General features: G+C 32.6%; 1 protein-coding gene across 3 annotated transcripts in view; it reads right to left on the bottom strand.

Moving 5' to 3' along the window:
* COL11A1 (collagen type XI alpha 1 chain) overlaps positions 1 to 16,559 on the bottom strand; it is a 189,117-nt gene that overhangs the window by 87,119 nt on the left and 85,439 nt on the right. For all 3 annotated transcript variants that reach the window (XM_072968109.1, XM_072968110.1, XM_072968111.1), the window contains 9 exons: positions 16,412 to 16,465; positions 15,909 to 15,953; positions 11,848 to 11,901; positions 10,717 to 10,761; positions 9,921 to 9,974; positions 9,792 to 9,836; positions 6,843 to 6,896; positions 5,135 to 5,242; positions 2,416 to 2,469 (listed from right to left, as the gene is read on the bottom strand). In XM_072968109.1, the coding sequence (XP_072824210.1) occupies positions 2,416 to 2,469; positions 5,135 to 5,242; positions 6,843 to 6,896; positions 9,792 to 9,836; positions 9,921 to 9,974; positions 10,717 to 10,761; positions 11,848 to 11,901; positions 15,909 to 15,953; positions 16,412 to 16,465 (513 nt within the window). The remainder of the gene's footprint in view (positions 1 to 2,415; positions 2,470 to 5,134; positions 5,243 to 6,842; positions 6,897 to 9,791; positions 9,837 to 9,920; positions 9,975 to 10,716; positions 10,762 to 11,847; positions 11,902 to 15,908; positions 15,954 to 16,411; positions 16,466 to 16,559) is intronic.

Below are 16,559 nucleotides of genomic sequence, written 5' to 3'. Positions count from 1 at the left end.
GGGGACAAATATTCATCTGTCTTGAGCAAAACAGAAACACATTTGCAGACTCCACTCAAGCAAATTGCTCATAGGCATTAATTTTATGTTTAATAAATTTATTTTCTTACATAATTCCTGCTCGAAGAAATTTATGGGAAACAGACAAAAATGTCTACCACCTACTAAACAGTTTGTATTAAATGGGCATATTCTTTTCTCACATAAGGAGAAGTCAGTAAAACATGTAATTTCCACGAAAAGGCATTATCTGCTTTTAAATGGAAAAAACAGTTAGCAAACAAAAGGCCAAAAAGTCAAAGGTTAATGGCAAAATTGGCTCAGTCAATATGTATGAAACTTTCAAAATTATCTTAAATGCTATTTTAAATATAAAAGAATCCTAACTTAAAATAGATTTTACTTTCTGAAATAGCTATCATTTTATAGTGCATAAGGCAGTGCATCTTTTAAATATCCATTATGGTTTTATGGCTAGCAAGATATTGGATACATTATATTGCCTAATTATAGTCCTTAAATTGCTTGAAAGGATAACAGCTGAATTTCACTTCTAGTACAATAAAGACAAAAACTATTCAAAATTCATTGGTTTCCCCATAGGAAAAAAATGTGAAGCTATCTTTGATGTACCCATCATTTTTTGTTGTAGAACAGAGAAACGTAAATGGTTTTGATCATAATAAAAACTTACAAATAAAAGTAATATAAAAAGATAAAGAACAACATTTCAGACATTTAGGTTAAAGGGTAAAAATAAAAGGTTTGATTCCTCTAAGAAGAAACATTCCTTTTAAGTCATTCTAGTCCATTTTGTTAATAAAAATAACTCAGTGAATGCCAGAGAATTGACTTAGGAAAAACAGAAAAAGATAAGAATGTCAAACTCATAAAAGAAAATTGTACTCATTCAAGCAACATGTAAAGGCAGTCTTCTGTTTTTAAATCAAAACACCGCTATTGCAATTCAATGTAGTAATTAGATAAAAAAAATTTAGCAAGTAATCTAAGAATAGTTTAAGGTGTGGGGTATGCAGTGAATATCTTATTTTACTCAAAATTCGGTGAAAATGAGTGACATCTGAAAGGAAGATAACTAGGTGACAGAGCAGTGTATTAGAGACAATATTTAAAAGATGAAAATTACTAATCAGTGTTCTAAATGTAGCCAGAAACATATAAACGATGTTTGTACTAATTTTAAATCATAGCTAAAATGAATCTTATTTTAGAAGGGCCCAAGTACCTCCTACCATACAAGGGAATATATATTCTAGATATTCAATGAAAAATTTTGGGACAAAACCACACGGCAACTTTAAAATGTTGTTATCACACGATGACAAGTCACAAGTGCATGCAGTTTCTCATTGGTCAGGAGAAAGAATATTTTTGTCTCCCATTGATTAGCTGTGACACTTCCTAATAAATATATGTTTGGGGATTATTATAAAACTAGAATTCATCCTTACCTACTAAACTTGTTAAGCCTGACTGCATTAAGCAGGGATAGATAGATGAGAAAGAGATAGGTTGATAGATAATAGGTAGATTGATAGATAATCCCATGTGTATATAACTATCTTAATATTAATAACCAAAATTTATGTATTAAAACATTTAACCACTTAATGTAACTAGTCAATACATCAAATGCAGCCTTAAAGTTTAGCTTGAGAAAAATTACTACACCAAGGTAAACAGATATTTCTAAAACATCTTCCTTTTTGCTTAAAATATATTTCAAATAGTCAAAAATAGAATTTGAGTGTATTGAGTGTAGTGGGCTAAGTGGTGCCCCCCAAAAGATACATCTAATATTCAAATGCTGGAATCTGTAAATGTTACTTCATTTGGAGGAAGGGGGCCTTTGTAGATGTAGTTAAGTTAAGGATCTTGAAATGAGATCATCCATTTGATCTAGTCTCCAGAACTGTAAGAGTAAATTTCCATTTTTTTAAGTCACCAAGTTTGTGGTGATCTATTACAGCATGGGAAACAAATTCTGTAGAAATGAGGGCAAATAAAGAGGATGAAAGAAGTATGATTCTTTCTTTTAAAAAAAAAATCAAGTGGTAATTCAAACCCTTAGAGAACTAGAAATGAAATCAAGAGCTATTATCCACCACCTGTCGTCTACCTATAACTTCTAGGTATCCTATCTGCTGTCCTGCAACAGACCTTATTGCAGTCACGAGGAAGTGGCTGACTGTGCCTTCCTTTCGTGACCCAGTCTCTAAAATGCTCTAATGCATAATCACCTCGGCTCTCTGAACTCCCTGCACTCCAGGTGCCCGTACACTCTCTCACTTCGCCTTGCGAAATCGTATTTTAAGGACTCATCATCTCTGTGTTACAAACTGAAAGAAAACCATACATGATTAATAAATATAACAATCAAGCTAATAGTTTTACCTTTGGACCTTGTCTTCCTGGATATCCTGGTAATCCTGGAACACCAAGCTTCCCCTAAAGTTAAAAACAGTAATAATAACAAATTCTAAGTTGAATTCAGTTTAAATAATAATTAGTCATTTTTCTAGAATTTAAAAACACATATTGGCACACTTGAAAGGAAGATTTGCAAGTTTTTACCGTATTTTTATTTTCTTTATATTTATTAATTTGAATAGGGAAAAAATGTTGCTAATGCTAAAATTAATGCTTGCTAACTTAACCTCTGTTGTCTAAGTGACAGAGGCTTCTTTGGGGACATAGAACCCTGAGTAAAGAGAATTCTAGGACTCTTGGTTAATTAAAGAATATGGCTACAAACACACATAAGTTTTATCAATATTAAATACTATATAAAGTTAGTGATGTAGTTAGAAGTACATCTAGATCTTATCATTCCAACTAAAGTTAATCTTTTTGATAAAATAATTTCATTCTTCATTGGAAATACAAAGCAAGCAATCATAAGTTACTTAACTTTTTTTCACTGAGTAAGTAAAGTTTAAATAACTATACTAAGAAATTTGAACCTAATTTTTGAGCAAAGTTTCTTCTTTTACTCAAATATTTGAATAAATCTGGGTTGATAAATGCACTAAATGTTGAGAGATATAGTTAAATGACGATAATTTTTGTGGAGTGTTAACTTCTACAAGTGGGAACTTTAATGTACAACTATTTTGTTCCAGTGCAAATGGTAAAATACAATGAAGTCCAAGATGTGTAACAAACATCAATAAGTTTAAAATGCTACATTAACATTAAAATGCTGAACAAAGCATTAATTTAAAAATACAAGTAGAGAGACAATTATTAAGTGAATTGAATGAATTAAAATATATTTGTGAAATTTTACTGTTGCTCATTTTCCTTAAGATCTTAGGAAAGCACACTTCATACATAAAATATTTTTTATCAAAGTCTTAAACATTAGCAAGCAGACAGTATCATTATTTCCCACATATATTTAAACAAAATAATAAAAACAAAAATAAGCCCAAATTACTATATTTCACATTAAAAGATGAGAAGGACTTTCTGAACAAAAATAAATATTTTACTGGATGAAGCAAGGCAAGAAATTAGGAATATAGTTTATGACCTTTTCATTGAAGACTGAACTAAAGAGTAGTCTGATTCAAGATCAACATGGCATAGGTGAGCAGTCTTCAGATGGAAAATATTCAAACAAGCCTTAAGAAGCATACTTACAACGATGTCTTGGATACATTAAGTGATCATAGCTTGTTTTATGCCACTGATTTCAAAGTTAATGAAATTCTCTAATTATGATCACAAAACTTTTGTGGTCTATGTTAATTACTACATTAGAATATGAACGCATTCATTTTAGAGTCATTTAAAAATAAATCCAGACAGAAAATTTGTATTTTCAGCATGGTGATAGGCTACTTCAATAAAAGGGAAAATAATAATGAAATGTTAAAGATGAATTGCAGGGTAAAGTCCTGAGGCCCCAGAATAGTTTGTGGGATTATTTACACGGAACAGAGCAGCACTGAAAAGAGGAAGGTTCTAGAGTAGCCTAAACCATTAGCAAGTGAGCACTTCAAGTGCGAGGGTCATAGGCCTTGTAAGCCCTTGCTCCCCAACCTCATTTTCTCCTTCTGTTGCCTAAACACAAGGACATATTCATCAGTGCACAAACGGCAACTGGGAGTGTGAAACTGCAGAAGAGCTGCATCTACGTTAGATGACTCATAATGACACAAGGAAATGATTTTTTATTTGTCTGGTCACAATTCCTATATAATCTTTACATATTTTCCTTCTGGGACAGAATGGTGAGAGGCAGAGATGACAGTTTTCTTAAGTAGAATGGAATTTCCATATTTTATAGAAAAATGGCATGCTCAGTTTCAAAAAACTGGAGAATAATCATATATTACAAAAGGAAATCATTTGATTTATATCACCAAAAGACATCTATTATATATATTTTCCTTTGGTGTACATAATCAGATAACAATTGTCATAGATATTTCTAGTTTCTTCTTCATTTAACTTCAGATTCATCATAAGATGTTTACAGTATCACTAAACATCTTATGAAGGCACATTTTTAATGATGCCTAACATTACATCTAAATATAAATGTAATGGTTGCAATATTTTTTGACATAATGCCTACATCCCAGTGACTCTTAAAGCAATGAATATTAATATTATCTGGGGATGTTTTCAAACATAGGGATGCCTGGGTTAACTCCAGATTAAAACAAAAAGCTCTTTTAGTTCAGCCTGAGCATCAGTATTTTTTAAAACACTTACTCTATTAAAAAAAATACGTTTACGTGAAAAGAATAGAAAATGGACATTTTCATCTGAAGGCCAAAGACGATTCTGCTTGTTCTAAAGTTATAGGTAGACCACCTTTGATTTATTCTCTCATCCTTCATTAATCACAGTCAAATTCTCAGCCTCCAATATAGAAGAACTTTAAGAGTGCCTGATGGGGAGAGGAATAGGCTAGAAAAGAAGGAAGAGTGAAGGAGAATAAATGTGCCCATCTCAGGATTATACTTCTAAGTAATATATGGATGTGCTTAAAATATAATAAAATCCTTTAGATTTATGTCATGAGTGATTAAAAATACCCTAAAGTGACAACGAAGCATCATGTGCAAGAGGACCTATGAATTTAACATTGCTCACTAACCTTCTCTCCTGCTTGACCAGAAGGACCAGGGTCTCCAGTTGGACCAGCTCGACCTTTGGGGCCTTCAGGGCCATCTTCTCCTCTTGGACCCACTTGACCAACTTCTCCCTGAAACGCAGAGTAAGAACATTCTTGTAGTTAAAGTATTATGGAGATTGAATGGCAGAGATAATAGTCGATCAAAAAGTTATATTCTTCAACTCTTGGTTTGTTTACTCACGTATTATATATGATAAAGCAGCTTGAAAGTGTTTGACTTCATCAATGTTTCCATTAATAAATAAATAACTGAATATAGTTTCACATTTGAAAACCTAGAGAAGCTCAATGCTACCATGTATCACATTAATTTTAATACATTGTGTTGCAGAAAGACAGAGAGAGGGAAAAAAAAGAATCAAGATGAGCTAGTACAGGGTGGCAGAATATGCCACCCCAAAATATGCCACTTTGGCATAAGGATTATTTTGAGCTGAAGGCTATTGAGAAGAAGCAGGGACAAAGAAAAAAATAATTCTTTACCCACCACTTACTAGCTTAAAAACAGGACATAAATTTGCAAAGGTATCTTTCCTCCCCTATCTACCAGAAATGACCAGAATTAATCACTAGAGACAACTAGACCCTCACCATTCCGGAGTCAGAAGCAGGCACCAGAACCATCCACACAACGAACTTCACTACTAGCCTTTTCTACCATTAGTTTCCTGTATATCTGCCTTCCCACAATTTACAGCGCTAGAAACTCAAAGTCCCCTTCCTTTGTCTTGTCACTGCTCAAAGTTTATTGTTTCTTTGCTAAGATGCTATAGAAGCCCAAGTTCTAACCACTCACCTGGTTACTCATCCCTGAGCTCCCATGTGCAATCATGTTACGCAGGCTAGCAAATTTATGTTTGCTTTTCTCTTATTAATCTGCCTTGTGCAGGTTAACTTTACAGGATTACAGCCTGAGAACCTAGCAGGGTAGTAGGAAAAAGAATTTTTCCTGCCAAATGATAGCAACATTGGAAAACAACTAAAATGTCTCCATTTTAGACCTGATTTTCACATTTCAGGTATTAGGAGCTGCAAAGTGTAAATTATCACCCCCACATACATTTTAGAAAAATCAATATTCTATACAAAGTTTTTTGCTTAAATTTATTAGAGACTATTATGCTAGTTATAAAGTAAATCTTCCTAACAAAACATTTAATTAACTTTAGGTGACACAATTTTGTTTTTGAGATACTCATTAACAGAAAAACAGTGTACCATTTTTACACTCAAAAATTCAAGATAATTAAATAATGAAAATTCATGAAACTTGCAGATTTAGTTTCCAGACAGCATAGCTCACTATATATGGATAACATTTAGCACAAATCTATTGAATTAATTATATTAATCAATTTGATCATTTTAGAAAATACCTATAAACAATAGCACCATATATATAACATATAATATGCTAAGAATAATGTATATATAAAACTATGTCTATGTATACATGTTATAGGACACAGAGAGATTTAATATAATATCTGACAGCTGATACCACTTTATCTCCACAAAAATTAAAACACCTATTTTCATATAAAAATAGAACTGAAAAATATCTTAGATAATACATTTTATTTATCCTATGTTCGCAATTATTTAACTTAGGAATAAATACACGCACAGACATAAATGTTGTAGTAGTGCAAATTTTCTTTTTACTTACTCTGTCACCTTTGAGACCCATGTCACCTTTGAATCCTGGGAATCCATCTTCACCCTAAAATAAGTAATAAAACAAGTGTTTCATCAGTGGTTTGGATGAAAGTAAAATATGGCTATCTAAATATGAATACTGATAAGTAAGGAAAATTGTTCTGAGAAATGTGAATCTTAGCTGTGAAACCTCCTCTTCCCTATTTTAACCCTTTATCTCCAGTATCCTTCTATTTTCCCATAATTAATGCCTTTAAGTTACTGGAAAACTTTTTCACAGATGTGTCCATTAAATCTTCCCCTTCATATGGGGGAAATAACCATTCTCTTATAACAACATGTAGCCTTTATTATTTGAACAAAGAAAAAGTAAAAATTTAATTATTTTAACTTCAGATTGAAAGAACTCTGGAATACCACGTCAGAGGTCTTTATCCTTAATTTACAATATATAACTAATAATTTTATGCCATGCATTTTGTCTCCTGTGATTTAAATAAATGTCTCTGGCTTAACTTTCTCTCTATATTACAACCTCTCTTCAGGTGAAGAATAAGCAAATTACTATTTTCTTTCATAATTAAATAGAGATTACTTATTGTCACATCATGTGCACAAACCAAGGATGCTGCAAACTGGGCATCCTTTAGCAAAGAGAGAAGAAATTTTGACTATGGAAATATTTATGTCTAGGCTTTTAACAAGTAAGCTTCATTACTATCTCTTAATCTCAAGAAAAAATTTAAATTCCTAGGGAATACTTATTCATGTCTTCAATAGCATTAATTGAGCAATTACTCTCTTCTGCGAACCTTGGAGTACTTGGCAGTTTTTGTTTTACCAATACTGACGGTAGAACATTTGCATTAATTTTAGTACAGATGGAGTAGGATGAGTGTTTAGAGTAGAAAAACATGATGATGATGTGCTGTGCTGTGCTGGTGCTGGTGGTGGTCCTGGTGAAGAAAGGAGTGGACTGGAGAAGATGTGAGGAGGCAGTTGGTATCTTAACTAGTAGTTGGAGAAGGGATATGACTTGCAGAGTTTCAGAAATCAGAAAAAGACATGTCAGGCCGAGAATGAGAACAGGGCTAGGGAGACTGGCACCTACACTTCCATATCCTGCTGCCAAAATGACCTCTACAAAATACAAAACTGATCACATCAATTTTTACTGTAAAATACCTTGATGATTCCAAATTAAATATAAGCTGCCCCTTACCCTCCCCTTCCCAACACGATCTAGCCCTTGTTCACCTCTTAAGTTTTATCTTTGGTCTTAAATCTCCCCTCTACTCCCACCCAACACCCAGGGACTGAATTTTTGAAAAACCGAATTACCTGTATTTCTATTTCTAATTCTTGCATCAGTGAACCATTTATACAGACACACAGATCTGCAAATCCTTCACCTCCTCTGTCTACGTGATGACACGTTACTCTTCTTTCAGGACTTAGTTGGCGATTCTGCTATGAAATTTTCCATACCCTCAGTATTTCCCCCCCTTAAAATTAACTGCCTTGTCCTGTGTGCTCACTGAACATTTATTACTGTAACAAAACATTCTCTACTTAGTAAATCAAAGGTCTCTTTCTTTCTACTAAATGGTAAGAAACAAGAATTATGCCTAATTAACCTCTAGATCTCCAGTGCCTAGTGCATTTTGACCCTCAGTAATCGTGATATTTAATAAATATTTACCTAGTGACATTTGGACTCAGCCATGCCTCAGTGTCAGTTTGGTATGTTAGTAAGGTACGTGAGGGTCCAGAAAATGTCAGATTGTTATGGATACATGAGACCGAGACCTGGGAAAGGAATCCAGCCTGGTATTCTACCTACATCTAAGAATTCTGACAGGTCTAAAAGTTTCCTTTAAGACAAAATCATGATATTTTCAACATTCTGGCCATAAAATAGCCTTGTGGAGCTAGGATTCTCCCTGCATGAATGCAGTTGGGCAATAGCAGGGGCTTAAAAGTTGAAAAAGACCACTTAACTTCCTATTAACTAGTGTCTTCGTTACCTTCTCCCTAGAGAGAAAAGTAATTACACAGTTGCCAAGTTTAGTTTAAAAAATACTGCATACTATGTCTAAAATCAGTAACAGTTTTTTGGATTTTGTGCAGGGAAAATTGTTTTTAAACAGCGAACATAATGGATTAGATGCTTTTTCTGTCAAAATTGTGTTTTTCAATACATTCACAATTTAAAAAATTAATTAGATGACTTAAGTTATTAAGTATATCCTTACAAGAAGTGACTTTTTTTTTTAAAAAAACAAACGGCACTTCCAAGTTACTAAGCTTTCCAGTCCTAAAATGATCAGGTCTGAATTAATAATTTATAAAAGGAAATAAATGGTGGAAAAGTGTAAAAGAAGAATTCACGTATGTCACTTGGTTAATTGGGTTACGTTGCTTTAGGCCTAAGGAACAATCTTTATTTCCTCCTCATTAATACTTTTGCTGTGCATGCAATATCACATATGAAGACCTCCTTCTCCCCTAATTAATTCATGGTACTTCTAACTTTCATATTTTGCATTTCATTTCAATTTATGAAAATTGAGAATTTCAGTGAAGAAAAAAGGAAATAAAGATTCCTCCATCATGCTTATAACTGGATATTCTACAATCCCTATAACAAATCCACGAATAAGGCCAAGCCTACAATTTACAAAAGTTAAACATACGCAAGGAAAAAAGGGGATGAAGGACTGATTTTGTTTATGACATATCTTTGCTTCTGTTTTATAATTCAGTCTTCACCCCAGGATGTAAGAATATATATATTTTTAAAGTTTCCAGGATACAGAGTACAAAATTAGACTTGTGTTATCTGGTATATAAGTAGTCACTCAGTATATTTGGGAAATGGAATATCTGCTGAATAAATTTAAATTTTTATAGAATAGATGCATAGCAATTAAAATCACCTAAATAAATTGTATTTTACCTTTTCACCTTTAGAGCCCTTGAGACCTCTGACACCATCTGCTCCCTATGGAATAAATTAGAAGGATTAAATGACTACAATATTTTACAATTAAATTAAATAATGGGGGGAAAATCAAATAATATTTACCTTTACTCCTCGGGGACCAGGGTAGCCAATAGGACCCTGTGGGCCAGGAGGACCCTGAAAAAGACCCATTGCCATTTAAACACATAAAACAATGAATGTGCCACTCATTCACATACCATAATTTTACCAAAGAAACTCTAAGAATATGATATTTTTCTACTTTTGGTAAAAATTTCTTGTGTAGTTTATCATTTGTTTCTAAAGTCAGATATGATTAACAGATCATATAATAAGCCCTACCTACTTCAAACTTATTATATCACATGTTCATGCTAAAAATAAGATAAATATTATGAATATGTGAAATAATATAAATAATATATAATTAGCAACTAATTTTCTAAACATGAAATAAACTGTTCTCAATGTCTACAATGAACAATTATAGATTTCTAACCAAAAACTGGTATAAATTTGTAGCATTCACATCATCAAGAACATGATCAAAATTACATATTTTCCACATCTGGCTTCATTTCACTAGTCTACCTAAAGGAAAACATGATTTCCACTAAATGTTAGCAAAAGTCCTTTTGAAAATAAAGACATATTACAGATACACAATAACTATTTTCAGAAACTTATTGTCTAATATTCATATCCTTAAATGATCACATATGTATTTATATAAATCAGAGAAATTTATGTATACATATACATACATATATATGTGTATATATGTGTGTATATATATATGTATATATATATATATATAAATCAGAGAAATTAGCAAAGTAAGGCATTTTCTCTAAAATACAGTGTGACAGAACATTTAAATGGATAGTTTGTAACATACCAGAGAACCCTTTTCTCCAGACTGGCCTTCTTTTCCAGGATGACCCTATATTTACCAAAAGTATATATTGGTGAGATACAAAATTAATGGTAGTTTATACTATGAAAGTATTCCCTTTTTTCAATCTGTTAAGGTTTTACTCTTTATGTTTCAAAATGTGTTGAACATTCTGCATTAGTATATATGGCTTTAAATAACACTGGAAACTGTGGCATTTGGAAGGAAACATAATAAGCTTATATGGGATAGATGTAAGTTTCATCAACTGCATAACATTTTTGAGAGAGCTTGGGAAAAACACATAAAACATTTTAGCAATTCAACCCAGTCTCAGAATCTTACATAAAGGTGTTTCAATCTAACTTTTATTTTGCATATTGATCAAATAATCACATGTGATATCTTCAAAAACAACTAAGATATATGGATGGGACATTTTAAAACACAGCAACATCATAAATACTAATGATGTCAATAATCAAGTATTGAGAGTCAGTAAATAAAAATGTACAGCTCCGTAACAATTATACTCAATAAAGACAAGTAGTGGCAGAATGAAGATCTGTGTACACTAGCTCTGAGTTTGGAGAGAAAAAGAAGCGTAAATAACAAATGTCTCAAAACAACAACTGTAGAGATTATTACATAACTACATTATTTATTACTATGTGATAAGATAAAATAAATTGCTATATTTCTAGAAAAGTAAAAAAAAAAATTCCTGAAGCAGACGATGTCTGAGGAAACTTATGAATGGTGAGAAATTTCACCTGAACTCTTACAAACATGTACTTTGCAAAGGAAGAGAGAATGGAAAAGTGTTTTCTATGAAAAGAAAAGGGCGTAACACAAGACATAGCAACGGAAAAAGTAGAGCATGCTAAGAAAAAAGTGAGTGGTAGGAAAATAAGAGATTCTGGCCTTGAGTTGTCCAAAGACCCCTGGGAACTCCTCAGAGATTTTGCACTACGGAAGTGACATGATGAAATGGCATTTAGAGAGATTAATGTTTAATTCCTGGCTCAATTTGCTTTCATTACTGAATTTATAAAATCACTTCTAAAGCACATGTAAAATCCGTTTTTGAATATAATATGTAGAAACGTTAGTGACCAGGTAACTACGACTTACGGGAGGCCCGTCGGCACCAGGAAGTCCCGCAAGCCCTGGTTTTCCTTGTGGTCCCTAATCAAATAGAGAGAAAGAATATTTTAGTTTAAAAACTGAAAACAATGAAAAGTCCGACTTTGTTTATAGGAATATACTATCGAAATTCGTAACTTGAGTCACTGGCTTTTATCCATAAGCAACAAACCTCTAAACGCTTTTTAACATATTATGTAGAAGAAATGGTAAGTAAAGATAAATGAAAACCAAATTTACTATGTCAAAAACATGCTAGTTTTCATCCTGTGTAGTAGTCCTAAATGTGCCTTTTTTAATGAACAAGTTAGTTTTTGCATACTACAATGAACTGAAGCTTATAGAATAAAAAAGGGAAACAATATAGGTCAGAAGTACATTGATTTATATCAGTGATAAAGCAAATATTGGATATTTCCATCAATGGTATTAATAAGTGCCATTCAAATAATTACACAGTAACACTGATGAAACCTCAGTGATTATTAAATATATTAAGAAATATAAGTTATAGATTGACAGTTACAGGACATTAAAAAATACTACTTTGACGTAAAAAGGGCATAATCTAACATGCAACTAACAAATAATAATATAGTATTTATTCAACAGATTAATCTCTGTTTAACCACAGAGATTTCAGAAGTCATTTGATCTGACCATTGCTAAGGTTGGAACATGGTAAAAATGACTATTGCAAGAAGTAGACCCTTCAATGGGAACAAGTTGGCTTTCTGTTGAGAATAATTAACTTTATCAACTCCCCAGAGCCCAAGCCATTATTGCTTACTGGTCAAGTTATTAGCAACAATTAAAAGGGCAAGAATTTATCAGCAAGTCTAGATGCGGGACGTAGGAGGATTTTTCCATTCTCAGTATTTAGGGAAAGTGCTGTATTCGTGTATATGAAGAGCACAGAGTTTAACAAGAAAGCCTCGCTTAAATCACTATGGAACAACACAAGAAATTAAAGTTAACCTTTAAATTGAACAACTTAGACTTTATAACAGAGTTTAATTGCATCTCATTTACAGGATTTAAAAGTTTCAATTCCCTTTGCCACTCGGCCAAATCATATTCAGTCAAGTAATCTCACATTATGAGGTAACTATTAGAAATCCCTGTTTTTTATGGCAGTATTTTGTCTTATACTTAAATTACTCTTGCTCTCAGAAAAAAAACAGTGTTATTTCTTCAAAACAAAACGTAGAGTACAAATGCAGAACTATTCCACTAATTATTCTTTTCAGCAGGTGTGATATTTCTATGATAATGCCCTTCTGTGTAATATACTATATGGATTTCTTATTGTTGCTATATATTTAAGGATAGACTAGAAATACCAAAACTCTTGTACAATAAGATGACTTTTTAATGAAGTTAAAACCAATCCATCTGTATTAGAGTGGAAGCGCCAGGACAGCACAATGTTTTGTCTGCTTTCCTAACTGCTTTTTGTTTCACTACAGGAAGGGAAATAAAGTTACATGAATAAATGTCATAGTTTTTAGATTTTAATGAAATAGTTAAAATTTACCATGTTTCTATGCACTATATTAAGCAATATATAACACATATTATATACATTTACATATATAGCACCCATTTTAAGTCTCAAGCAATTCCATGAAATAATCAATGTTAATATAATATGTGACAGAGTTGCAGTATAAATGACCCAGATCTGTAGCCATGTCTTCAAAGTTCTTGCCTTTAACTAATATTTATTTTGTGTCTTGTATTTCTTACTTAGCTCAGAGTTATACAGCACCATTTGTTTTCTGTAAAGCAATTAATATATGAGTGACGTAAATTCTGAAATCATAAATTAAATCATAGGATATAATCAGTATATTTGGCTATCAACATGTCAGCAAAGCAATATAACGGTCAACCATTTTAGTTAATTAACTTAAACTTTATAAAATGTTTTATCACAAATATAATAAAAGCACAGGCTACAATAACTTTAGACAAAGATATAAAAGTTATTGGGAATTAAAAATATATGACATTACTTTAATTATATTTAATTGTGGGATTATACCACAATCCAACTGAAAACACCATCCACCAAGTTTTGAGTGGCAATGCTCTTAGGCCAGAATGAACAGGTCACAGTATATCATAAAGAAAATAATATAAAGCTAAAATAAAATACATACCACAGATGCAACATAAACAAAACACATTTCCCTCATGTTCTGGAGTTTCTTTCTCCTTTTGATGGAAGGAAACTGACTTTGGACTCAAGAGTGGGATGTGTTCAGAGCAGAGAAAGAAGTAGTTTGTGCTTAAGACAGCTCTCTTTCTACTGCAAGAAGTGTAGTGAATCAGAGCCTGTATTTCACCTGTGGCTCAACAAAGGGAATCCAAAAACACTAACTTTCCTTAACAGCAAATTCCTCTTAGGAATCTAGTGCATAGGTGATAAAATTATCGTAGAAAATGTAATAGGTTCATTTAACCATATAGAAAACGTGCAAGGAGAAAAATTATTTTAAAGGCCCCTTAAGTTTGATACACAAATTCTTACATATTAATAAGTAACTCAATTAGAATATTACCAAAGGATTTGAATATATAATTTACTAAAGAATATGTAGAAAATGCCACTAAGCATTTAAAAGGTGCTCAACATCACTAGTGATTAGGAAAATTCAAATTAATACCACAGTAAGATACTATTTCATACCAACGAGAAAGACCATAAGCAAAAAGAAGAAACAATAACACATATTTGTGAGAATCTGGAGAAACTAGAATCTTCATAAATTGCAGATAGGAAGGAAATTTGGTACAACTACTTTGAAAAATAGTTTAGAAACTTCTTTAAATGTTAAATATAAATTTGTGTATAATCCAGCAATTCTAAGTATCTACCAAAAATAGATGAAAACATATCTACACAAATACCTTCTTGCAAATCTTCATAGCAGTACTATTCATAATAGCTGAAAAGTGTACATAACTCACATGTCCCTCAATTGCTGACTAAGTAAACAAAATATGGTATATTCAATCAAAGGAATACTATTTGGCAATAAAAAGGAGCAAAGCACTGATATATTCCACAACATGGATAAACCTCAAAAGCATTATGCCAAATAAAAGAAGCCAGACACAAATGTCACATGGTATAGTCACTCACATGATTAAATTCACATATTCAACTCATTCATATGTCTTATTCAAATGAGACATTCAGAAAAGAAAAATCTATAAAGATAGAAAGGAGACCAACAGCTGCCAAGGTCTGTGGGTGGGATGGGAGGACAAATTAACACAAGGTTTCTTTCTGGGGTGGGATATATATTCTAAAAATGTGATTGTGGCAAAATTCTGGACACTGACTAAAAACCATTGACTTCTACACTAAAAATGAGTGAATCTGTATGGTATAAAATTAACCCAATAAAGCTAATTTTTAAAAAATCATATATTCATAGAAATCAACAAAAATAAGAAGTATACGAGAAAGAACTAGCTGACACTGTTCTGTAACTGTAGGGGACAGGAAGTATTTCTTAGGGAATCTGTCAGAGAAGATAGGAAAAAAAGACATCTCTTTAATTAAAGATGTATTCTTGCTTTGATCCAGACATTTAGTTATTAACAAGAACATCTTTGCCATTTATACATGAGAAATGGTGGCAATGATAACATCACAATTACCCTTAATTAGATCTTGCTAGGAGCCCTTTGTCACACGTAAGCCTAATTACATTTTTTAAATAATGAGAAATTAAAGGAGAACCAAAATAAAGAGAAAACATTCACTCATACCAGTACATTTCTGAAATGAATAGAGCTGAGACCATCACGTCTGGAAACTCTCCAAATGGAAACTGTGAAATCTTATCATTGACAGTTCAGAGATGTATGAATGACTTCTGCTCACACTTTACTTTCATGATTTAACTCCAGGTTAATTCTTTATATGCTGAGCCATCTAGATATCTTATCAAAAATGGCAGGTCTTATACCTGCCTAAGGTTGCCAACCCAAGCCTGTTTACCAGACATTACTAGAACAACAGAGTAACTTACTTTTTCACCAGGAGGACCAATCGGACCTTGTGGACCCGGAAGACCCTATTTTGAAAGAATATATTTCAAATGTAAGGAATCACATCATAAGAATATACTCTTAAAATAGTAAATAATTAGCCCTGTATTTTACATGAAATGAGTTATGAGACTCAAATATATTCCCCCACACCCCATTCCCCAGAAAGTTTTGGAACACTGTCAGTTTTACACAAGCTGCTCTTTTGGCAACAGGACTGTCATATGATCCTATTCAGAACCCTCCTGCAGGTGTGGCTATTCGTCCTGGCATTCCACGAACACTGAATAACCCAGGTCTCTCTAGGAAGAAAGAGGCCCCTGCAAATTTACTCAAATATTTTTTAATTAAAAAAAATAATTTTCCTACATTCACAATGTAAACAGTTAGCCCCACATAGAAAGTTCTGAGGCTGTCAATTTTCTTGTAAAAAGATATCGCCTTACCCCATAATCTCAAAAAAGCTGTGACGGCTTAGACTTACTTGAGGTCCTGGATTCCCCTGCTGACCTGGTGGTCCAGGCTCCCCTTGGGGACCCTGCCATAGGAAAATATAAAGAGTCTTTAATAGAACTATTTTACACAATGGGTTTTTTCTTCTCAATTGAAAAATAGTCCCCGAAACAGGTTTC

Source organism: Vicugna pacos, chromosome 9, assembly GCF_048564905.1.
Source record: "Vicugna pacos chromosome 9, VicPac4, whole genome shotgun sequence".
NCBI classification, from domain to species: domain Eukaryota; kingdom Metazoa; phylum Chordata; class Mammalia; order Artiodactyla; family Camelidae; genus Vicugna; species Vicugna pacos.
Note: the sequence above shows the minus strand (reverse complement) of the source record. Positions and strands in the feature narration are given on the sequence as shown.